This window comes from Myotis lucifugus, unplaced genomic scaffold (assembly GCF_000147115.1).
Source record: "Myotis lucifugus unplaced genomic scaffold, Myoluc2.0 scaffold_589, whole genome shotgun sequence".
Taxonomy (NCBI): Eukaryota; Metazoa; Chordata; class Mammalia; order Chiroptera; family Vespertilionidae; genus Myotis; species Myotis lucifugus.
Genome location: NW_005871637.1, coordinates 76,085 through 101,461, shown reverse-complemented (window position 1 = coordinate 101,461; position 25,377 = coordinate 76,085). Strand labels below are relative to the sequence as shown.

At 47.2% G+C, this 25,377-nt stretch overlaps 1 protein-coding gene across 1 annotated transcript in view; it reads right to left on the bottom strand.

The window, feature by feature from the left end:
• The window catches only part of NOX5 (NADPH oxidase 5), a 41,420-nt gene extending 16,646 nt beyond the window's left edge, over window positions 1-24,774 (bottom strand). The window contains exons 1-10 of the mRNA XM_023745858.1: window positions 24,659-24,774; window positions 17,483-17,594; window positions 15,828-15,978; window positions 11,622-11,832; window positions 10,261-10,495; window positions 8,841-8,994; window positions 8,439-8,617; window positions 6,963-7,145; window positions 5,303-5,435; window positions 1,855-1,997 (exon numbers count right to left, since the gene is read on the bottom strand). Of these exons, the coding sequence (XP_023601626.1) occupies window positions 1,855-1,997; window positions 5,303-5,435; window positions 6,963-7,145; window positions 8,439-8,617; window positions 8,841-8,994; window positions 10,261-10,495; window positions 11,622-11,832; window positions 15,828-15,978; window positions 17,483-17,594; window positions 24,659-24,708 (1,551 nt within the window). The 5' untranslated portion in view covers window positions 24,709-24,774. The remainder of the gene's footprint in view (window positions 1-1,854; window positions 1,998-5,302; window positions 5,436-6,962; window positions 7,146-8,438; window positions 8,618-8,840; window positions 8,995-10,260; window positions 10,496-11,621; window positions 11,833-15,827; window positions 15,979-17,482; window positions 17,595-24,658) is intronic.
• Window positions 24,775-25,377: the final 603 nt, after the last annotated feature.

The following is a 25,377-nucleotide window of genomic DNA, read 5'->3' as shown; positions in this document are numbered from 1 at the left end:
TTTATTAGTCATGTTCAATAATAAGGTTGCATCTGATTGGTTAATTCTTGGTACCAGAAATTCTTATATACAAGTATAAACACCTGATTTTTTAAAAAAGTTACTTTGGAGCAATGAGGGTAGGTAATTACTATTATTATTATTATTTTTTGTAAACCAACCAAAACTATACCTATTTTTGTCAGATCAGCAAAAAATATAATACATTTTTTTGTGTGCCACAGCATTTTAGTAATTAGCTTATGTGTGACATGATATGAAAAAGGTTGAAAATTGCTACTTTATCTTGATTTATTTTCATAGCATTTATTATCACTTGACACTGTATCTATTTTATTTGTTTATTGGTTGTCTCTTCAGAACATAAGCATTGAATGTATCTGCCTTGCTCACTGATATGTCTCCAGCATCTAGTACAGTACTTAGGAAATAGTAGGTGCTATGCTCAATAAATGTTTGCTAAATGAATGAATGAATGAACAAGGTGGTTAAGGTATTCTTGTGCACCTGCCCAACTAGCTTTTTAGAATAAATCCCTAAAAATGGAATTGCTGGGCCAGTGGGTATAGATATTTAAAATGCTGACACTTACGGCCAGACTGCCGCCAGAAAGATTGTGCCGATGTATTTTTTGGCAGAGGTGTGTCAGGTCCCAAAGGAAACACAGCTTTAACAATTCCCGGTGTGCCATAACTCACCTAGCTTCAAAAGGCAGCTTCCTCCTTCAGGAAGTTCCCCCTGGTTAACAGTAGACAATGCTCTCTCATTTCTACCTGCCCCTCCATTTCCCAAAGCGTTGCTCTTGGCACCATTCCAGGAGGGCTCTCTGGTCTGACCGGGCAGGATTCCCCCTGGTTTCCCCCTGGACTTCAAATCCTTCCAGGGCCAGGCAGGGCAGGGCCAGGCCTGGGGGCTTCTCTTCTTTTGACCTTCCGCAGGGTTTGCAGCCTGGTGGTACAGCCCACTAAGTGTTCAGGCGCCCTCCGTCTCCTTCATCTATTCTTCCTCAGGTGCTGCTCTGATCTCTATGTATTCCTACCAAACCCCACTGAGCCTGTATGTGCCCCAGGCACTGGCAACTCGGAAGGCTTGTGGATTTCATCCAGGTTCAAAAAACAACGCTGATGCCCTAGCCAGTTTGGCTCAGTGGATAGAGCGTCAGCCTGTGGACTGAAGGGTCGCAGGTTCGTTTCTGGCCAAGGTCACATGCCTGGGTTGCAGGCTCGATCCCCAGTAGGGCATGCAGGAGGCAGCCAATCAATGATTCTCTTATCATTGATGTTTCTATCTCTCTCTCCCTCTTCCTTCCTCTCTGAAATCAATAAAGAAATATATTAAAATTTTAAAAAAACATAAAAAACAACAACGCTGATGCTAATGTGGGTGGTGTTGACGGTGATGATGAATGGTCCATCTGGACCATGCTGCCCAGGTCACTCAATATTTTACAGGCATTCATCCCACTGGCCCTTTAAAAGAACCATGTGAGAAAGGGAAGTCAATTCGTAAATGAACAACCTAGGACTCAGCAAGGTTAAAGGATGAGCCCATGGCCATACAGTTAGCAAGTGCTGGAGCAGAGACGTAGAGGTGAGTTTTTCTGATCTCAGTTTTCCCTCTCTTTTCTTTGTCCCCCACCTTTTAATGGAGGGCACAGACTGGGGAGGGCTGGGGGGATCAAGATTTGAGAAGACTCTTAGACCACACAATGCGGAGCTGCCTTGGTCCTCACACTGCCTCTCAGCCAGTGTGCACGCTGCTGCTCAACGGCTGGTGCCACCAACCAGGCAGAAGGCAACTTGGTCCCCATGGGTTTGCCTCCATGGTGGGCCCTTCCTTCCCCATAGCACCTACCTGGGGCCTCCTCTGGCTCATTCTCATTCTCAAACTCCTCGACAGTCTCTTGGTGTCACAGTCCACTGGGTCTGATGCCTTGAAGGACTCATAGAGCCTGTTTGTCCACTGGCCTTCCGAGCGGATGTGTAGCCAGATGGTGTCTGAACAAGAGATGGGGGAGAGGATCAATGCTGGAATCCAGCGAGGAGCAGGCCCGGCTCACCTGAGAAATTGGGGCTGGGTGTCCGCTGCTCAAGTCCTGGGTTGAATGTCCTCCCTCAGATCTAAACTAGCGCCACAGCCACAGGACATGGAGATCTGATCTCCCCTTTGCAAATTTTCTCAATGAAGTCAATCTAAGCCTACACAGTAAAGGCTCCGTCTCCTCTGCCAAGGCAGGGTCAGAGCTGCCCTGAGCACACCAGGAGCTCCCTGGGGTGGAGTCCCTGCCTCCTCCTTCAGGCCAGAGTCTCACTACGATGGAGACCATCTCCCTCCCACATTCAGCCAGGTGCCTGTCAATGGCTCTGCACATAGTAGGTGTTTAACTGGTGGTGGGACCAATGTCTTTAATTGTACCTAGTGCCTGGGATGTAGCAGGTACTTTCTAAGGTTCTCTGTTGAGTGGATGACTGGCGGAAAGGTAGTGTGGGGTGGCCACCCTTCTGCTGAGGGGGACCAGAGAGAATCCACAGCATTAGACTGAGGAAGCCCCTAAGAGACCTCCTTTTTCTATTCTTTTAACCCAGGGACTGTTTGGGCAGCTCTGTGAAGGCAGTGGATAGACTCCTCACAGTAAGGTTCTTAAATACATAAAGTAACATACGTAGGCATTGCAAATGAAACCAGTTATGATGAGAAAGTTATCAAAATTTTTTTTAAAAAAACCAAATGTGTGATTTAGGAATGTATGCGCTTCTTTGTTAACACATGAAATAACTCCTGCTGGGGAGTTGCATGGCCACTGAAATCTGAAGTAATGATGAGGTATCAGCCACAATTGCCCTGTGATATAAAGGAATCTATGGCTTTTATTTAGAAAAAGTCACAGGTATTGTTAACACTATTGTGGGTTATCTGCATTCCTAAATGAAGGAAAGGCTAAATTTCAATTAGAGGTTAGTGAAAATAAAGATGCCACCCGCCCCCCCCCCTTCCAAATCACAAATAAACTGGTTCAACCCTGTATTTACAGAGGCCCAGAGCGGCATGTTCTCACAGCTTTGTGAGGAGTGACCTGAAAAGTCAGGACTGGAGCTCAGGTCCTCAGACACCTCCTCCCATGCTCCTCTCTCAGGCTTCCTCCCCCTTCAGGCTATAAGTGCGTGCGCGTGTGCGTGTGCGTGTGTGTGCGTGTGCGTATGTGTGCGTGTGTGTGTGTGTGTGGGGGGGTGGTGGTGGTGGCTATGCCTCTCTACACAAATGCATCCTGAAGTGCCTCACACAGTGACTCACACGTAGGAGGCCCCCCTAAATGTCAGTTGCATTAAAACAGCCACAGCTGCCAACCTGAGGCCCACTCCTGATTTCTGTAAACAGCTTCGTAAACAAAGCCAGAGTATTTTCCAGCTCCCATGAGGACTCAGCTCACTGCAGGAGACTCACGGCCCACGAGAGAGGTGGATTCCACACTGAGAACCTGAAGAAGCCCCTTTAAGAACTGGTCAAATAAATGACCCATCCACATAATAAACATAGTCATTATAACCAGAGTAGTAGCGATAAACTGGAATACTATGCAGTCACGAAAAAACTGGCATGCAGAGATTTTCATGACACACGATTCACTGAGGAAAAGTTGGCTGCAAAACAGTGGGAACAGTGTAATCCCAAATATGCAAAGTTGTCTCTGCATCTGACTATCCATGTAGATGTACCGGCTGGAAGGCTATTCACCAAAAGATTGACAATAGTTTTCTTTGAATGGAATTATTTGAGGGATTTTAATTTTTTAACTATGATATTTTTATTTACTGATTTTAGAGAAAGAGAGGAAGGGGGGTAGAAAAAAAAGGGTAAGGGAGAGGGAGAAATATTGACTCGTTCCATTTACTTTTATGCATTCATTGGTTGCTTCTTGTATGTGCCCTAACCAGAGGCTCTGACCCACAACCTTGGTGTATTGGGATGACATGCTAACCAACTGAGCTACCCAGCCAGGGCCTTTAGTTTTCTTCTGTACAGATTTCTATATTGTCTGAATTTTCTGAGAGCATATATCTTCTTTAGAAAACAGGTAAAGGAAGAAAAATAGAAAGAAAATAACCCACCCTCTCCAACCTTCATCCCTGTCTTCATCCCATTCTACATCCAGGCCACCAATCAAGTCATTCAAGGCGGGGTTGCTGAGCAGCCTCATGTGGGGGGGAACTCTGGCTTTGCATCTGCACCCTGAGCTCTGGGGGCTGGGTCCTGTGGGCTCTGGTTAGGAGGCATCCTACGTGAAGCTAAATCTTTTCATAGGGATGAGTCAGAGAACCGCTTTACCCCTCATGAAGCCAAGCAAGGGTCTCAGTGTAACAGGCCACTCAAGGCCTGTCCTGTCAGAAGCACCACTTGAGGTGGGAAGGCCAACCTCTGGCCTGGCAGGAGCGCAGAAGTCTGGATGCTGGCTCCGACAACAGCCCGGGACCAGAAGGAAGGCACACACATGGGGGTGGGGGGTAGTGTCCGAGAACAGCTGTGTGAAGGAAGGGCCAGCTGAACGGTCCTATGGGTGCTGGGGACCCGCAGAGAAACGGAGTAGTGCAGGGGTGGGGCAAAGGGTGTGAGGGAGTCTGCTGCCTGGGGGTCCACCAGCTCATGCCCACAGGGAGTGGGGAAGCCTGGCTTCTTGGCACAGACCCCTGGTACCCCTTCCTGTGAGCCGGCTGCTCCTCTGTTGAAGACCTTCGTGGGCTCCCAACTGCTGGGCATTCCAGCTTCCAACTCTGCATTCAAAGGCCTCCTTGGTCCCACCCCACCTGTAATTGGCTTTGCCAGCCACATTGTCTGCCTTTCATCCCTCTTCGACCCTCTCTCCTGTCCCCCATTCTCTCTGTGTGTGTCCCTCCCTTCTTTCCTCCCTACCCCACCCGACCCTTAGCTCTAACAACATCAGATGTTCCATGTTTCTAGGTTTTCATGCTTTTGCCTATGCTTCTCCCCTCTGCCTCCTCCCCATCTCCTTCCCTGTCTACTAAACTACTAACCTTTCAAAGCTCAGCTGAAATGCCACAGGCCTGCGAAGCCTTGACTACTTATCCCATCATGTCAGGCCCACCCCTGTGAGCTTCGCAGTAGCTGGAACAGCTCTGACCAGGCCATTCACCGTGTCTACCCATCTGCCTCCTTGTTTCAGAGGGAGCTTTTGGAGATGGACTTTGCACGCCTGGTTTTGTTCACCTCCGTGTGACTGGTTTCCAGGCTGCGCTTGGTGCACAGTGGAACTCAGTAAACATCTGAACGATGGGAGGACTTGGCGTACCTTTCTGCTCCGGAGCACTGCTGATGGTGAAGGGGTGCCACTCGTAGCGCGCGATGGTGGGGATGTTCAGATACAAGTAGTCGCCAGGCCTGTAGTTGAAAAGGGGGGGCCTCTTGATGAGGAGATGAGTCACCTGGGGAAAGAAGATCCGCATCATTCCTCTGCCATAAATCAGAACTATGGCAGGTGCCCTCTTTATTCTGTATGTTAGATGGGCACATGTCACATGTGGTTCTTGAGGTGTCCTGAGACCTTTCTGTGCCTATGAGTGGGGACCACCCCTGCAGCACATCTGCTAACCAGGGCTGGGCAACTATCAGAGAAGGGAGGAGTCAGGCTGTGTCTGAAGTGGGGTTCATGGCTTGATTCTACTTCTTATGGTGTAAATGCTGCTTTTTAGTGGCCCCCTCCTCTGTGAAGCCCTCCCTGACTGTTCTAGCCTCTTTCTTGGAACTCCTGTAGCACTTGGCCAGCATTCTAGCCCTTGGGATAATAACATCATCCTGGATAATAGCGTCAGTTTACTGAGCACTTTCCTGTGTGCCAGAGCTCTAAGGAGCACTTTAAGTGTTCTCTCTAGTTCTCACAGTAACTTGTCGTACTCGCTCCACGTTCTGGATGGAAAGCTGAGGTACAAAGAGGTTAAATAGCTTGCTCAAGGCCATCAGCCAGGAAACCATGGCATTTGAATCCCATAATTACTGTCTGATGCCAGAACCAGGACATAAACCACAGCCTCATTATTTAACCTCCATGTCCTCACACTCAAGTTGTCCAGAGCCCTGCCCACCCTAAACTGCCTACCCTTTCTCCGTAAATGGCCCGAGTCACTCAGACACCTGGGAGATGTCCTAGCCTCCTTTCTCTCTCTACCCTGAAATGCATCTAGTTGCCTTTTGAGTCCTTCTGTGATATGCCCTCTCCTCATCCCACAGTCACTGCCCCAGTTCAGGGTCAAGGCCCTGATGAGCTCTTATCTGCATTTGCGCAACAGTTTCCCAAATGGTCTCCTCCAAGCCACCTTCCACAGAGCAACTAAAAAATTTAGCTGGAACAGATATCAGCTTAATACCACACTCTCTTCCCCACCCTGCTCAGGGGTTCCCTGGGGCCTGCAAAGGGAGGCTAAATTCACCACTAGACCCTGCTCACCCCTTCAGCAATGCCCTTCCATGTGTTGTCAATCCAACAAACTCCTGCTCATCTCTCAAAGCCCTGATATGGCATCTCCTCCCTCATTCTGAAGTCCTCTCTGGCCTCTCAAAGACAGAGTTTGAGTCCTCCTGGAACTGTACTTCTCTTACCAACACAGCCCTGCACTATAATGAAAGGACTTATCGTCTACTAGCCTCGGGAGCCGTGGAGAGCATGACAGTGCCTGAGCCTTTTCTGTGTCTGTCACCTAGCACAGGGCCTCCTCCTCATAGCCATTCACTACATGGTAACTGAGCATGTTCTTTGCAGACCTGGCTTTTAGTGGTAGCCTGCCATTCCGCTTCCTATAGTGTCACTGCTGAAGGGCTGGACTGGGTCTTGCACGTTGCTTGTCTCCTCCACTGGGCTGGGGCTCCCTTTCCCCTTGGGGACCAAACAGGATATCCAGCTGCTGTGCCCTACCACCATCTGCATCTCCCCGTGGCCCCTCAGGCCCTCTTTGCACCTTGGAGGGGAGCAGATTGACTTCCACGATGCTCAGGGCTGCCATGCGGGACACCGCCAGCCCGACGGCCTTCTCCAGGAAGAACAAGATGCCGGGGACCAGCAGCCACTTCCAGAAGTTGGGTCCATGCAGGATGAGCAGGAGCCACATGGGAAGGTAGGACAGATGGGTCCAGTAGAACACCTGTGGGGGTGGGGGGCATAAGTCGCTAGAGTTCAAGGCAAGGCCAGGGCTCAGGGCCATCCTCAAAGCCAGGATGGTGCCCAGAGTCTTGGCCACACACACCCTCTCCTGGGGACTGGGCTGGGTAAGAGGCTGGGAAGCTTCCTCGCTTCTTTGTTCTGGGGACTTGGCCCACGGAGCCTGTAAGGGAAGTTTCCTGGTGCCAGCAGGCAAACATCTGAAACATCCTCCTGGGGGTGTTCTGGGCAGCGTGGAGCACCCCCAAAGGCCTCGTAGCACTAATGTCCCATCGCACTGACCCTTTCTCCGGGGAAAGAAAGGCAAGACAACAATGGTTTTCTGGGAATGGAAAAGAAAAGGGCCGAGGACTGAGCTTTAATACGCGCTCTGCTACTCCCTTGGGACCTCGGCTTAGTAAATGACATTTCTGAGCTTTCGATTCCTCATTGTTAAATGAGGATGCTGGTTCCTACTTCAAAGGGCTGGTGCTGGCCCAGAGTAGGTGCTCTGTGTACGTCTATTCCTGATGTGACCAGGTCAGTCCAGGGACAGCCAGCGTCTCCAAACTAAATCCTCTGTGACTTCCTGTGTCTTGAGGAGGTTAGAGAGAGGGAAGCAAAGATAAAACTAACATTTTTGGAGCACTTCTGTTCCAGGTAGGTAGTTACTGGCTTCACATACATTTTCTCGTTTAATTACTAAAATAACATCAAAAGTCGAAGATTATAGCTTTACTTTGCAGATGAGGAAGCTGAGTGACTGTAAATCGAGGGGTGGGAATTAGAACCCTGGGGGCCTGTGTTCCTTCACCTCCCTATGCCATCTTGAGCCCAGTTTAATCAAACTAGGGGATGAGCCAGAGAAAAGGCAGAATCTTCTAGAGCAGTGGTTCTCAACCTTGGCTGCACATTAGAATCACCTGGGAATCTTTTTAAAATCCTGATTTCTGGGCCTCATCCTCCGGAAATTCTGTTTCTTTGTTATGGGGTGGGGCCACAACATTAGTAACAAAGAAACAGAATTTCCGGAGATGAGGCCCAGAAATCAGGATTTTAAAAAGATTCCCAGGTGATTCTAATGTGCAGCCAAGGTTGAGAACCACTGTTCTAGAGCAAAACACTTGCACTTGGCAGACATTAACAACAGCCCAATGGCAGAACCCAAATCACATGCACATCATATGCATCCTAGCCTGGGACCTTCATGGGCTCTGGGAGTACGTTAGAGGGGGCACGGCATGAAATGAGATGGGAGCCCAGCCTGGGAGAGGCAAAGGGGGCAAGGGCTGGGCACCTCAAAGTGGCCGCTCCTGCGGATGCAGGAGCTGGAGCAGGCGAACATGAGGAGCAGCAACAAGAGGAGAGCCACGCCGGTCGGGGAGGCCAAGCCATGGACCCAGCCAATGCCAGGCCTCGTGGTGAGCAGCAGTTCCCAAAACTGGAAGGGGCTGGACTCAGACTGGGCCTGGAGCACTGGAGACAAGCACAAGAAAAGCTCTTCCCACTCCACCTTCCTTTGTGGTCCCCATCTCTCCCCACCAGATCCCCATGAGGGCGGGGACTTTTGTCCAGAGTGCTGGCTTATCGGGGGCACCACTTCTCCACTCATTAGGCAGGCAGGACACACAGGGACTGGATAACTGAGTGGTTGGGAAAGGCTCAGGTCCCACCATCCCCCCAGCCCCAGGCCACTCACCAAAGTTCACAACGTGGGCCACAGTGTGCACCAGGGAGAGCCCGACCACCACATAGCCCATAAGCTGGTGAAACTGTATGTTCCGGTCCAGGGGCAGGACCTGAGCCAGCCACGTGGCCCGCAGCCACGTGAGGCAGCGCCTAAGCATCAGCACCTGCAGGACAAAGGGGCCGAGATCCCCACCTGACTCTCGCTCTGCCCTGTCCTCCTTCCCCAGCAGCGGTCTCCCTGCCTCCCTCGAGCTAGCTGTGCTTCCTGAAGGGCCCCATCACCACCCCCCCACCCCCAAGCCTTCGCTGCTCTCCTGGGTCCACAGCTGGGGTCTCCGAGGTAGGGTCTCCGGGATGGGGGTGGGAAGAGAAAATGTTATAGAATGCCTGCTGGTACTGCTTCTATCTAAACACATGAGAAGCACTGACATTTAATACCTGCATTGACACGATGCCCTCTTTATCCTGTATGTTAGATGGGCACATGTCACATGTGATTCTTGAGGTGTCCTGGGAAAGACCTGGCTTTCCGAGGGGCACCTGACGAGGGCTCCCTCACTTGCTCATTTCCTTTCAATGCAATTACCGCACACAGATATGTGGACTTGCAGATTGCATTGTCCGGTTTTAACGTAAACTAACCATGCTTCACAGAAGTGGCAAGTAGCTTAAAAAGATTCACAGCAAAGAAAGTGAAGATTGAAAACAGAGTTGATAATGCAATAGCAAGTTACTAAGAAAATGAGCCATGTGTCTCCCACTCCTGGAATGAACTCTTTGTAGGCAGTTAGGAGGTTAAAAATACAAGCCACTCTAAGAAGCTGATATTCTCAAGAAGAGTGTTTGAACTAGAGATGTACATCCCTGACCATTAAAAACGACCCTTGCCTTACAGCTATATTGTGGTATAAGTCGATTGGCTAATGATAATAGGGCATGCATATAATTATAAGTAAATACACATGTATTGGGTTGTTGGAAGGGTCTTCTGTTTTGTTTTAATGGTAGGAGTAGGCAAAAATGCTTGGTGACCGAATTCCCTGGCCCAGCGGGTTCATTATATCAACTCCTTAGCCTGGTATGCAAGGCCTCTTGAAGGGTTCTCTCTGGTGGGAGCCCTGCCCAGGAGCCAGCCCCACCTCCTCCAGATCCACTCTAGTTTTGTTGTGCCGATCCAATGGAAAGTGCTTAGCACCCTGATGGGTACCTAATAAAGGGCACAAAAATGCCAGCTATGTTATTTATGTGCTGTGTGACTACGGACAAGTCACTGCCCCTCTCTGGGCTTCAGTCTCCACCACTGAGTAATGACCCCGATTTCAAAGGTGCCATCCTGCCCTGGCACTCTACGTCCACCGTGTGGGTTGTCTATGAGGAGCCTACATCGGTGCCCCTGCCCGCTTCCCTGCATTGTACCCTCGGATTCCTACCGCGATGAAGCTGCAGTCGAAGTTGAGGCACTGGCCGCAGCCCTTGGCCACCATGACGCTGATGCCGAGGGCCCGGTGCGCATTAGCTGCCAGGGCGAAGAGCAGCACATGGAGGCCCGCGTAGGCGGCCAGGCAGAGTAGCTGGCTGCGGTGATTGTGCCAGTAGGCAGAGGTCAGTGGGCGAGGACGGGGTGGGTGCCGTTTGGTGGCAGGGGGCTTCAGCCAGTGGGCAGCACTGCAAGAGAGGGGCTCCACTCAGAAGGACGGAGTGGGGCAGGCTGGGGAGGGAGGAATCCACCGGGGTTGTGATGGGGACCCCGGGATCGGAACCTAGAGACCCACTCCCGCTGCAGCCCATCAACTCTCTGGAGCCTGGCGGCAAGCAAGCTTCCTTTTACTGTAAGAAACACAAGCCACTGCTTCGGGTCACACAGCGAGGTGGAGCTGGGATGGAGCTTCGCTCTGTCTGATGCCACATCTGTGACTATTTTTATTACCTCTCCTTACTTCCCAATTGAAAAAAAGAAAACCCAGCAATTGAAAAGGATGGAAGACTCTGAGATGTGCAGTAGTAAATAACCCACAAAAAAGTTAATACACAAAAAGAATAAACTAAAAACGGGCACTATTTATTCAGAGCTTGGGACCAACTTGAGTCTACACCCGATGTATATTATTACTCCACAGCCCTTATTACATTTCTGCTTCTCTACTTTATGTGTTTGTTTATTGGTATAAATGACGTTCTCTCCCTCTGGGATGCAGCCCAGCAGGGACTGCCTTTTTCCAGAACAGTGTCTGGTACATAGTAGCTGTTCAACCAAATTGAATACCTGACTGCCTTTGCTAATCACTTGTGTGGTCCTAGGCATGTTACTTCAGGTGAAATACCTTTAATTTTTTTTGTAACTTTAATCTCTTTACAACTTTAATTTCCTTTTACAAATATACCAGTGCTATAAAATGCACTGGTATATTTGTAATAATGCCCAGCACTTAGTAGGTGCTTACTTCTGTGAGTAGATTCTGAAGAGACACGGTAGGAAATGGAAGCATGACTATAGCTGTCCCCGGCAGAAAAAGTGGGCACAACTGGGCTAAGCGAGGTTGGGTTGGGGCTGACCTGGGTGGGCGGGGCTGACCTGGGGTGGGCGGGGCTGACCAGGGACGGGGCGGGGCTGACCTGGGGCGGGGCGGGGCTGACCTGGGGCGGGGCGGGGCTGACCTGGGGTGGGCGGGCTGACCCTAGGCGGGGGAGGCGGGACTGAGGGATCTCTGGTGAGTAAGTTCAGGCAGCTCTTCGCTCCCAGAGTCTAAACCGGACACATGCAGTGCCCACGCCGGAGAAGGGCTGTGCGTACCTAATGGTCAGGTTCTCCATGACGCCGGGGAAGTGCTGCAGCTCATCTCGGAGCTCCTCAAAGGTGATGTCGCCGCTGCAGTCCTTGTCCGCAGACTCGAAGAGCGCCAGCGTCAGCTGGTCCAGCTTCTCCTCCGACAGCGAGATGGCGCTCTCCAGCAGGCAGGACTGCAGCACGGTGCGCAGCTCGTCGGCATCGATGGAGCCATTGCCTGTCCCAGGAGGGGATGACGCCAAGTGGGGGGCCTGCGCCCGGACCCCACTCTGTACCTGCAGACACCTCTGCCCTGCTCAGTCATTGCATAGAGTAGTGAACTTTTCCTGCTCGCCTACCTCAGTCTTCCTCCAACCAATTTCCTTTCGGGGTACAGACCAGACAGTCAAAGGACATGTGTCACCTCGGCTCACAAACCCTCCATGGCTTTCTATTGCCAAGCTCAACAGAGACAAACCCCTCCCCGAGCATGGAGAAGCTTTGGCCTCGGTGCCTGCCTGGCTGAAGAATCTGCAGCCGCCTCATTAAGCATCATTCGATGACCAAGACCAACTGTCCAGAAGATACACTCACTTGCTTAATCTATAAGAAGCTACGTGCTCAGAGTCTCAATTATCCACGGGCAAACTGTGTATGAGGTGGTGGTGAGGGGGGAGTTCCCTGTTGTGCCCTAACTTGCAGCAGGCTCTGCTCAACCATGTTGTCCTGAGAGGCCACAGCATGTGGACTTAATGTGAATATGAGTGGCTAAAAGTAATGTGAAAAGGAAGCCAAAACTACCAACTGAGATGAGTATTTGGAGCATTTTTTTTTCGTATGTATTTTCATTCTTCAAAAATTGCAAGACCCTTGATTGCTGATTTCTTGGCCTGCTTTGGATATAGACACACATGTAGCAACAAGCTCTGTCCCTTACTATCTGAGTGATGGTGAGCTGTAAGACCTTTACAGTAGTGAATGCTATTTTGCTCATCTTGAAAATGGGGATTGCCCTGACCGGTTTGGCTCAGTGAATAGAGCATCGGCCTGCGGACTGAAAGGTCCCAGGTTCGATTCCGGCCAAGGGCATGTACCTTGCTTGCGGGCACATCCCCAGTAGGGAGGTGTGCAAGAGGCAGCTGATCAATGTTTCTCTCTCATCGATGTTTCTAACTCTCTATCCCTCTCTCTTCCTTTCTGTAAAAAATCAATAAAATATATTTAAAAAAAAAAAAAGAAAAGAAAATGGGGATAATAAATCCTCCTTTTCAGAATTAATTATCGTCAAGGATGAGAGATAATTAATTATAAAGCACTTAACACAGTAAAAGAAGGTGGTTGCATATAAATGGAAAGTCTTATTGGCTTTGTGATCATCATTTGGGCCAAAGCCAAAGTCTGTAATCACATTACAGAGCAGAGTCTAACACATCACTCTCCAGCCGCACCTCCTGTCCTCAGCTTTCCTAGTCAAGAGCCACGGCGCAACAGGTTTCAGACTACATCCAGAGCACCAGTCCCTCCCTTACCCCTTCACACCCTCTCCTCCACCCAGCTCTCTTCTCTCCTTGGGCATTTGCAAATCCAGAGTCTATCCTTCACAATTATTCTCATGCACACACTCTTCTTTCTCATCCCTCTGTCCTATTCCACTGACCCTAAAAATACCCCATCCCTGGGTGAATCCAACCACCTGTTTTCTTCTTTCCTGTACCAGGGCAGCTAAGTGAACATTGCTGAAGACAGTCACCCAGGAGGGCAGGAATTGTTTGATCCCCAGACACAACAAGGCCTGCAACTTGCCCACAGTCCTCTCCTGCACCTCTCGTAAGGCCACGCTCCCGCTGTCTGCAAAGACCACTTCTTGCCTCCGTGCCCATCCAATCAATCCCTCCCTGGCTCTCAGTGAAAACTTGGGCCACTGGAAGAGAATGCCCTCTAGCTCTTTCTGTAAAACTACAAGCCTCCTTACACCTGCCCTGCCCTCGGTCTTCCTCCCCACCTCTGTCTGCAAGAGACCTTGAGTATGATGTAGGCCTGTGTTCTTCCTGTTACAGGACAACCGCTCCATCCTCAAGTCTTTGGAAAATCCCCAGGTATGAGCACAGCTTGGTGGTCAGAAAGCAGTCAGTAAAGAGGGCGCTGTGATGACTGGAGTGAGGTCTGAGGAAGATGCCCAGGAAGCAGCGTGGTCAGCTGCCCATGGAGTGGGCAGGCCAGTCAACTTGGGGAGTGGGTTCCAGGAATGAGGTCTGGCTAGATTGAGTCAGGTGGGCATGGGAGCTAGAGAAACCCCACAGGCCAGAGACCCTTGCCCAGCAGCAGATTTGCAGGTAGGTTGAGCTTTACAGGATGGAAATCGAGCCCTGTGACTGCCCTGCTCAGCACTGTTTGATGGTTTCCCATTGCTCATTCTACTGAGACTCCAAAACATGGCCCCCAGGGCCTGCACAGTATGACCTCACCCACCATTCCAGTCTCATTGGATGCTTCTTTCCCATTCCAGTTTCCTTTGCCCTGATGATTCCAGGCCTTCAGAAACCCTTAGGTTACAAAGTCACCAAATATGTAAAAACCAGGATGTTCATTTATAATGCCGCCCACAAGAAGAAGGGGGGAAGACAATTTCAATAATAAGGTTTGAATAAATAATAATAAATAACAGAGTGTATTCTATGCTAGGTACTGTTAGCTAAGTTAACTAATATAATCCTCAGATCAACTTCATGAAATGTACTATTATTATTATCATTATTCTCATGTGATAGGTGAAGAAATTGAGGCATAGAGAAGTGAAGTAACTTGCTCAAGGTCAAATTATTGGTGGAGCTGAGATTTGAACCTAAGTAATCTGGCCTCAGAGTCAGAGATCCTAACTATGTACTGGGCTATGCTATATGGAACATAGGACCACATATGTACAGTGGCATATGACACAGCCACTTAAAATGATGCTATAACTACATTGAGTTACCACTTCACACTCACCAGGATGGCTATTATAAATGAAAATAAAAAATGCTGGCAAGGCTGTGAAGAAATTAGAACCCTTGTGCTAGTGGGTATGTAAAATGGTGCAACTGCTATGGATAAGAGTATGGTTCCTCAAAAAATTAAAAATAGGATTTCCCTATGATCCAGCAATTCCATCTCTGGGTATATGCCAAATGAATTAAAATTGGAATGTCAAAGAGGTATTTGTACACTCATGTTCATTTCAGCATTGTTCACAATATTTGAGAGGTAAAAAAAACTCAAGAATCCATTGATGGATGAATGAATAAACAAAGTGTGGTATATACAGACAATAGAATATTGTTTAGTTTTTTTTAAAAAATGAAATCTTGTCACCTAGTTCATGGATAAACCTTGAAGTCATGATGCTAAATGAAATAAGCCAATCACAAAAGGGCAAATATTATGTGATTCCGCTTATATGAGATACCTAGAATAGTCAAATTTTTAAAGACAGATAGTAGAATGGTGGTTGCCAAGGATGAGGGCAGGTGGAGGGAGAGGATGGGAGTTAGTGTTTAATGGGTCCAGGGTTTCAGTTGGGAAAAATGAAAAGTTCTGGAGATGGATGGTGGCGATGCTTGCCCAACAATGTGAATATACTTAATGCTGCTGAATTGTACACTTAAAATGATTAGAGTGATAAATTTAATGTTATGCATATTTACTACAATGAAAAATGATGTTATAAAACAATATAGTCTCACATGAACCAAATGTTCATATTGTTAAATAGTGATAAAAGGTAGCCTGTATAGTATAATCCTATCTAGTTAAAAATGTGTGTCTGTGTGTGTGTGTGTGTGTGTGATCAGTTAGAAGATAGTATAGAGAAATGTTCTGGGTAATTTTTGCTTTTTTCTTTAAACTATTTTGTACTATCTCAAATGTTCATAGCAGGCTTGTGTTATTGTTACAAGAAAAAAGTAACAAAGATTTTTTTTTTCCAATCAGAGAAAAAGACAAAGGACAACTCTGGTCTCAGGTGAGTTGAATCAAGGGCATTTGTCTCAGGGGCCAGTCTCCCCTTCTCTCCACCCACAAAAAGGAGGCAGGGACCAGACAGAACGATAGGGCAGGGGGACCCACAGAGGGAGAACCATCAGCCTCGCCTGGAGAAAACAGCCCTGTGTTGGGCACAGCACTGAGATGGGCTGATTCCCTCTCCCCTCCCCACCCCCCCATGGAGTCCCCCTGACCCCTACAAAGAGCCCTTACCATCGACGTCATACACCTGGAAGAGGAATTTGAGTTTGTCCATGGGGTTGCCGTGGATGAGCAGGGTCAGTGCCTCCTGCAGCTCCTGCAGGGTGATGGTGCCACTTCCATCCGAGTCAAACAGGGCGAAGAACCGCTCAGCAAAGAAGGACTGTGGCCATAGAAGGGCGGAGACAGACACAAGTGTGGCAAGTGTGGCTGCAGGGCCTGGGCTTTGAATTCACTCAGCGTGTGTGTGTGTGTGTGTGTGTGTGTGTGTGTGTGTGTGTGTATATGTACACCTCGGGGTGATGGGATTCAGTCAGGACCCAGTTTATATCTGCCCATGAGGCCACACCAGGGTGCAGTGTCCATGGCCCATCCTGCCTGCTGAGAGCAAGGTTGGGCTCTAGTGGACGAACTGTTCGGAGCCCTGCAGCAAGGACGGACTTGTGTATGGGGCTCAGGCCCCCTTCTAGCCTCTCGGACTGGTCATTTGTGTAGGCTCTCTGCCATCACCCCCATCAGCCTTGCAGTCCAGACCTCTGGTGGCCTCTTACTTCACATGGGGAAAGGGTCAAATTAGGGTCCTCCTACAGGCTCCCCCAGGTCCTCTCCATCCCCTTTGGGGTCACCACCAGGGATAAGTGAACCCAGGAAGAACTTATAGAGTAGATGTCACCTGCCTTTTCCTTTGCTTGTTTTGGCTGCCTATGGCCTACACTTAGGATTGTTCTTAAGTGCCAATTCACCCATTCATCCATCCATCCATCCATCCATCCATCCATACATCCATCCATCCAACAATCATGTCCTGCATAGCCCCTGCTTGCCAGGCCTGGTGTTAGACACTGGGAAAGACAGGTATTAAAAGAAAACCTGGGCTGGATCAGTGTCCCAGCTACCAGTATGCTGTGCTCTGGATGCTTCCCTCAAGGCAGGGAGAGAAGCCTGCAGGGCTCCTGTTTCTGACCTAAAGAAACCATGAGTTCACATGAAGCATGAAGTCAGCTATGAACAGTCAAGCCTGCCTTGGCTTTATTGGTACTCTTTCCCCCCTGGATCCATTGAGTAATGCCTTATCATTCTCTACCTTCCTGAATGGCCTTTATCTTAAAACATTTTACAGCCTCCTGTTACCATGGTAATGTATTGTCAGGCAGAAGGTCTTTTTTTCTTCCCCACAATTACAATGGAAGGAGGCAGAGCATTTAGAGTTCTTTGCAATGTCCCAGGTACCAGCAAGTGAGGAACTCTCTGATCCAAAAAGGGGCATTCAAATGCTCATTGGCTCCCCCTTATCAAGGACGTAGGCCATCATCTGAATGCCAGCCCAGAGGACAATTGGGGAGAAGTTGGCATTTGCAGGCTCAGTCCTGCTGTTTTCTCTGCTAGTGTCACCACTGTCAGGTATGCAGGTTGTTATGGGGATTGGCAGAGGACCCCCCAAATCGAGGGAAGACTGGGAAGGATGTGGCAGCGGGAGAAGCTCATTTCCTAGAAGGAGGCTTACATCATAACATCAACTCTCCTCCTCACCCAAGCCTGCTCAGAAGTGAAGCCTCAAGCCCAGAGAACCCAGAGGGGACCTTTTCCTCCTTGTGAGGCACTGTGTCCTGGGAACCAGATTGTCTTCCTCTGTAAACACAGTCCCCACTTCTGGAGTGGACACTTGCCTCTTTCACATTCAGGGCTGTTTTGAATTCTTGCCGGTCTTCTCCAGCAATGGTCTCAAACTGGTGTGTCACCCACTGAAGCCACTTAGCATCCTCCTTGGCACTCATGATACTCATGATACTGAGAGACAAAGGAGACAGGTTTATGAGTTTGGGATGGTCTCGGGCTTACAGTGGTCCCAGGACCTCTAACTAGGGCCACGGGCCTCCCAAGGGGTTGAATCAACTTGGGCCATGGAAGAGGCGCCTCCACACAGGTGTTTCTTTATGTCTTTAAGACCCTGTCTCTTCCTTCCATCTAGCATCATTTGGCCCAGGCTTGTGTCTTTTCAGGTTCTGGAATGATGGGGCCCCAGTGAAATGAACCGTAAACTATAGGTATAAGGTTGGAGAATGGCATGCTCCCAGAGTGCTGTTAAGAGGATGACAATGACTTTCAGCTCTATACTGTCTTCCAAATACTTCCCACCCACTACTTATTTTGGTCTCTGTGACTGAAGCATAGTAACCTCCATCTTGGGTAAAAACTGCTGTTTAAAATTTTAACCCTGCTATTCCGGCTTCTGTAAATATTTGCTTGCTTAAATAATAGAGAAAAATAAGATTACTCCCATTCCAGAGAGGCCATAAACTATGCCCCAGACAGAGTTGTCAGTGCTGGTGCCAGGCCAGACCTTGAGATGTGGTCTCACGGCCCTTTCCCAGCACACAGGACCTCTTTCTCAGAAGGTCCAGAAGTCTCATTCCAAATTTGGAAAACAAAGAACGGAAAAACATATAAATAGGAAAGACTTCCACCATATTGGGCCCCAGAATTTGAGAAGCAATATTTCCTCTGGGCCTGTTAGCACTAGCGAAATGAAAAAGACTCCAAATAAATTTGGCTTACTGATTAAGGCATCTTCTGATTTACAATATAACATGACAATCTGTTGGACTATGCCATTTTATAAGGAGGAAATAAGCTCAGAGCAGTTGAGTAATTCAGCAAAAGTTATTCACAGAGTTCAAATCCAAGGCCAGTGTTTTTTCCATCATGCCCCAGAGCCTCCACCCTCTGCTTGAACACTTCTAATACAAGCTACACCAAGACTCAGACCTCAGGTTTTGACCCTCTAAGTCCAAGACTTATTCTACAATAACCCAAGGGTATCACCTGTTTAAAACCCTCAGAGGTGAGCTAGCTATCCAGTGATCTGAACAGAGGTAAAAAAGAAGGATCTCTTACCCTTTGAGATAGCATGAAAGAACCTGGGGAGTATTATACTAAGTGAAATAAGCCAGTCAGAGCAAGATAAGTATCACATGGTCTCACTCATGTGGAATATAATGAACAAAATAAGCTGAAGAATAAAATAGATCCAGAGACATTGAAACATGGAACAGACTGATGAATCTCAGAGGGAATGCAGGGGAGGAGGATGGGTAGGGAGAGATTAACTGGGGAACTTAGTTAACAGAATGATAGTGACTTTTCCAGCAAGGCTATCATTCAAAATAGATGATGAAATAAAGAGCTCCCCAGACAAAAAATGGCTAAAGGTGTTTATCACCATCAAACCAACACTGCAATAAATGCTAAAGGAACTGCTGTAATGAGAAGAAATATATAGAGAGAGAGAAACATAGGCATAAAGAATTAAAATGGGCCCAGCTGGTGTGGCTCAGAGGTTGAGCATTGACCTATGAACCAGAAGGTCACAGTTAAATCCTGATCAGGGCACATGCCTGGGTTGCAGGCTTGATCCCCAGTAGGGGGCATACAGGAGGCACCAATAGATGATTCTCTCTCATCATTGATGTTTCTCTCCCTCTCCCTTCTTCTCTGAAATAAATAAAAATATTTTTTTTAAAAAAAGAATTAAAATGACAATAAATAAGCACCTATCTATAATAATAAAAGTGTAATATGCTAATTAGACCAGACATCCTTCCAGATGTCTTTCCAGACTACCCTCTGGACAAAGCCAGGAAGCTGGGGTCCCGGGTGCCAGAGGGAAGCCGGTGCCGGCAGCCAGGGGAAGGAAAGCCTACTCTTGCATGAATTTTGTGCATCAGGCCTCTAGTTAATAATAACCTTAAATGTAAATGGATTAAATACTCCAATAAAAAAATAGGGTAGCTAAGTGTATACAAAACCATGAGTCAATTATATGCTGTTTATAAGACCCCCCTCAGAACAAAAGACTCACACAGGATGAGAGTGAAGGGATGGAAAAATTTGTCCATGCAAATGGAAATGAAAAAAAGCTGGGGTAGCAATACTCATAGTTGACAAAATAGACTTCAAAATGAAGGCTATCACAAGAAACAACAAAGGTCACTACATAATATTAAGGGGATCAATCCAATAAAGGTAAACCCTGGTAAACATATATGCACAATACAGGAGCACCTAAATATATATAAAAACTTCTAGATGACTTTAAGGGAGAGATTGACAGCAATACAGTCATAGTAGGGGACTTTAACACCCCAGTGACTTCACTGGATAGATCTTTCAGACAAAAACTTAATAAGGAAACAGAGAATCTAAATGACTCACTGGATCAGATGGATTTAATTGACATTTATAGAACATTTCACCCCAAAGCAGCAGAATATACATTCTTCTCAAGTGCACATGGGTCATTCCCAAAGATAGACCACATGTTGGGACACAAAGTCAGTCTCTACAAGTTCAAGAAGATTGAAATCATATCAAGCATCTTCTCAGATCACAATGGGATAATTTAGAAATCAACTACAGGTAAAAACACTGAAAAACATTCAAACACATGGAGGCTAAACAGCATGTTACTAAACAATGAATGGGTTACCAATGAGGATAAGAAATAAATAAAAAACTTCCTGGAAACAAATGAAAATGAACACACAACAACCCAAAATCTATTAGACACAGTAAACGCAGTCCTGAGAGGGAAGATCATAGAACTAAGGCCTATCTCAAAAAATAAGAAAAATTAATAATAAACGATTTAACCCTACAACTTAAAGAATTAGAAAGAGAACAATAAGAAAAGCCCAGAGTAAGTATAAGGAAGGAAATAATAAATTAATGACAGAAATTAATGACAAAGAGGCTAAAAAAAATACCAAAAAAATCAATGAAATCAAGAGCTGGTTCTTTGAAAAGATAAACAAGATTGATAAACCTTTAGCCAGATTCATCAAGAAACAAAGAAGAGGATTCAAATAAAATCAGAAATGAAAGCGATAAAGTAACACCTGACACCACAGAAATACAAAGGATTGTAAGAAAATACTATGAACAACTATATGCCAGTAAGCTGGACAATGTGGATGAAATGGACAAATTCCTAAAAAAATACTATCTCCAAAAACTGAATCAGGAAGAATCAGAAAACCTGAATAGGCCAATAACAACTAATGAAATACAAGCAGTAATTAAAAAAAAAAAACTCCCAGCAAACAAAAGCCCTGGTCTGGATGGCTTCACAGGGGAGTTTTACCAAACCTTCAAAGAACAATTAACACCTATCTTCCTCAAACTATTCCAAAAAATCCAAGAGGAAGGAACACTTCGAAGCTCTTTTTATGAGGCCAGCATTATTCTAATTCCAAAACCAGATAAAGACACTTCAAAGAAAGAGAACTACAGGCCAATATCCCTAATGAACATAGATGCTAAAATCCTCAACAAAATATTAGCAAATCAGCTCCAGCAATATATTAAAAAGATCATGCACCATGATCAAGTAGGATTTATTCCAGGGATGGAAGGCTGATACAATATGTGAAAATCAATAAACGTGATGCATCACATAAATTGAAAGGCAAAAATCACATAATCATATCAATAGACACACAAAAAGCATTCTATAAAATCCAACACCCATTTTTTATTTAAAAAAAACACCAAACTCCTAGCAAAGTGAAAATAGAGGGATCATATCTCAACAGAATAAAGTCCATATATGACAAACCTACAGCCAACATCATATTGAGTGGGAAAAAACTAAAACCATTTCCCCTAAGAGCAAGAACAAGACAGGGATGTCCACTTTCACCACTCTTAATCAACATAGTACTGGAAGTCCTAACCACAGAGATCAGACAAGAAAAAAATAAAAGGCATCCAAATTTGAAAGGAGGACGTAAAACTCTCATTATTTGCAGATGATATGATATAGTACATAGAAAACCCTAAAGACTCCACCAAAAAAACTACTAGATTTAATAAAGGAATTCAGCAATGTAGCAGGATACAAACTCAACACCCAGAAATCAAAGGCATTTTTATACACCAATAATGAATTGTAAGAAAGATAAACTAAACAAATAATTGCATTTACAAAAAAATTAAGATACTTAGGAATAAACTCAACCAAAGAGGTAAAAGACTTGTACTTGGAAAACTACAAGTTCACCCAGAAATCAAAGGCATTTTTATACACCAATAATGAATTGTAAGAAAGATAAACTAAACAAATAATTGCATTTACAAAAAAATTAAGATACTTAGGAATAAACTCAACCAAAGAGGTAAAAGACTTGTACTTGGAAAACTACAAGTTGGTTCTTTGAAAAGACTAAATAGAAAATCATGATTAAAGAAAGAAAGTGAAACAAACAAAACAAAAACATTATCATTAACAAAGACAATAGAACTCAAGAAAAAGTAGGGCTACAGAAATATAAGAGCATCAAGTGCAAATGTTGGTGAATTTAGAGAAATGAACTAATCTCAAGAAGTAACAACTTGAACTTACCAATAATCATTTAAGAAATTAGAAAGGCAGTTAAATGTCAACCACTTAAAATAATGTTAGACCTACCTTGTTTTTATAACTGAGTTCAATCTAATCTTCAAAGAATAAGTCCAATATCAAACTATCTCAGACTATCCTATCTAATAAAGAGGGAATATGCTAATTGACCCTCACGCCATTGCAAAAGATGGGGGCGCCCACAGCCAATAAGGAGGGAATATGCTAATTGACTGCCACGCCTTCAAAGATGGCAGCGCCCACAGCCACAAGATGGCAATGCCCAGTCCCCTCAGCCCTGCCGGGGTGGCAGGCATGTGACAAGGCCAGGCCTGCCCCTAGACGGGCCTGGCCTTGCCGCGCACCTGCCTCCAGAGTCCCCCAGTCCCCTCAGTCCCCCAGCTGCCCAGGGCCAGCCCGAGGCGCAGGCAAGCCTCGGATGGTGGCTGCCCAGCCGCTCAGAGCTGGCCCAAGGCACAGGCAAGCCTCGGCTGTTGGCTGCCCAGCCACCTAGGGCCGCCCGAGGCTTGTGCTGCTGACAGTGGCAGCAGCAGAGTTCTGATGGGGGCATCGCCTTCCCCTGATTGCTGGGTTGCCTCCCACCCCTGAGGGCTCTCAAACTGTGAGAGGGGGCAGACCGGACTGAGGACCCCCACTCCAGTGCATGAGTTTTCATGCACTGGGCCTCTAGTCCTATATAATAAAAGGCAAACAGACCAAATGACAGAAAAACCGAACAACCAATCAAAACGTAATTGCTAATGATATGCTAAGGCTGCTCAACAGCTCGCTATGATGTGCACTGACCACCAGGGACAGGCAGTCAACTGATCGACTAGTCTCTATGAAGTGCACTGACCACCAGGGAGCAGATGCTCTGACTGGTAGGAGCATCTGGGGTCTGGCTGATCGGGACTGAGTGAGATGGGCCGGACATGCCCTGGAGCCCTCCTGTGGTCCCTCCCCGGCCCAATTCCACAGGCCACTCCCCTTGGGAGGGTGCCAGACACAGGGCTCATGGGACTGATTGGGTGCAAGCCCGCGGCAGGCACAGTGGGGCTGGGATGAGCGGGAACAGCAGGTAGGAGCTGCAGGTGGCATTGGAATGAGGGTTTTGGCCCGATCCCTGCAGGCCACCCAGAGGGACCCCACCCGTGCACGAATTTGTGCACTGGGGCTCTAGTAGAAAATAATAGTAAGATTTACAACTTATTTTGCAAAGCTAGTGTACAAAAAAAATTCTAGACAAATTTAACTTATAGAGATGCAAAACTCAAACTAAAATATAACCAACCTAAATCCTGAAGTCTAATTTAAAATTAATAATCCACCGTCATCAGGAAAGGCTTACTCCAGTAAAATAAGGATACTGAGTGACTATTAGGAAATCTCTCCACAGCCTCTGCAGCAGAGCAGTGGTCTGCTAGAGAATAGTGGTCCCACCACCCCTGCCCCGCCCCCCCCCCCAAAAAAAAGGTAAGAAAAGAAAACAATAACAAAGAATAGTGGTTCCCAAGCTGTCTGATGTGTGCTTGTCAGAAACAGGGAAAGTTTGCTAAAATGCAACTTTGGGGTGGGACCCAAGAATCTGCACATTTAACCAACACCCTGGATGTTTGTGACCCATAGTACTGGGTCACATCTGCAGAAACGAACCGCTGCCCTGAGGGTTCATCAGTTCTCACTCTTTCTTGACCTCGAAAGACCTCACAGGAAGACATTCCAGAAAGCAGAGAGAACTCTGGAAAATTCACTGCATAAAAGTGCTAATTAACCCAGGAGGGTGGAGGTGGGGTATTTGGGGTTCACCTCCCTCTTCTCAGAAATATTAGTGTCAGCCTGCAGAATGAGAAGGTAATTCTGGGAAGGGATGGAGAAGAGACTGAAACAGCTGGTGACAGGTAGTGGATGAGGGCATGGGGGGCGGGGGAGGGCAGCACCGACGGAGACGAAGTCCTGACAAGAGCTGGGGCTCTTCAGAGTCCAGACCTCCAGGGAATAACATGTTCACAGAGGCCAGAACTGTCCTCAGGAGACCAGGATTACAGGTCCAGGCTGGCTTCACACCAACTGAGTTGCTCACCCACTGCACTCTAGATTCCCTCTATAAAATGTGACAAGCATCCCTCCAACTAAGGACTGCCCTGAGGACCAAATGAGATGCTATTCAGGAAAGTTCAACTGGCAAGCACTATATAAAGGCTAGCTCTTGTTATTAGTCTCCCTTGGCCAATTCCTTATTTTACAGATGAAAAAACAGGCCCAGAAAAGACTGGTGATTTACCCAAGATCACACAGTTTGGTAGTAACCTGGCAAGAGCAGAGCTCGGGTTTCCTGACTTCTGTCCCAGGCAGACACAGTCACTCCTTGTAGATGCCCCAAAAGGCCAAGAACCCTTGCTTTCCCTTGTCCCTGACATGGAAAGCTTGACAAAGAGCCACTCACCCTCTGCAGCCTTCAGGTTCTGTCTGGGCTGGGTCTCCTGGCGTGATCATCCTTTCTCCTGTCTTCTAGAGAACACAGGTCCCAGAGAAGCTGCTGTCCATACAGCAGCCTGGGTGTTGGATCCCACGACTCACCTCTCCCCCAACTCCTCCTTTTCCTGACTTCCTAAATAGTTGGCCACACCCATAGCTCCTCTGTCATTCATGTGATGGCTAGTGGCTGGCTTGGTCCAGAGAAATTCCAACAGGGAAGGCTGGTGCAGAGGTGGGGCAAGACGTTCACTGGGAAGAATTTTGGCTATCTTTCTCCTGGCCCAGTATCTTCCACTTTCCCTCCCTCAAGGAGAGTGCACAGATGTGAGAACTAGAAACGTACCATGGAAAAAATCACCCATAACTCAAGTCAGGCCCTACTCGGTGCCAGGAGGAAATGAAGAGCATCTTGTTTTTCTCCCACAAGGGTTTGCACTGTGATGACAGCATGTTAGGAGTTCGGCCTCATGATCTGAGCTTAAGTTTGCCTTGTCTTAGAATCAGGATTGGAAAGCCCTTCAAGGTCATAGACTTCAACCAATCCTTTTTTCACTTCCATCTCTCTTCCACCCTCCCCCAAGCACACCTGTGGTCACTGGTCCTGACATGCATGCCTCCAGTCATAGAGTGCTCACTGGCTTGAGAAGCAACAATGGTTTGTGTGGGGTTGGAGGGGGGAGGAGAGGG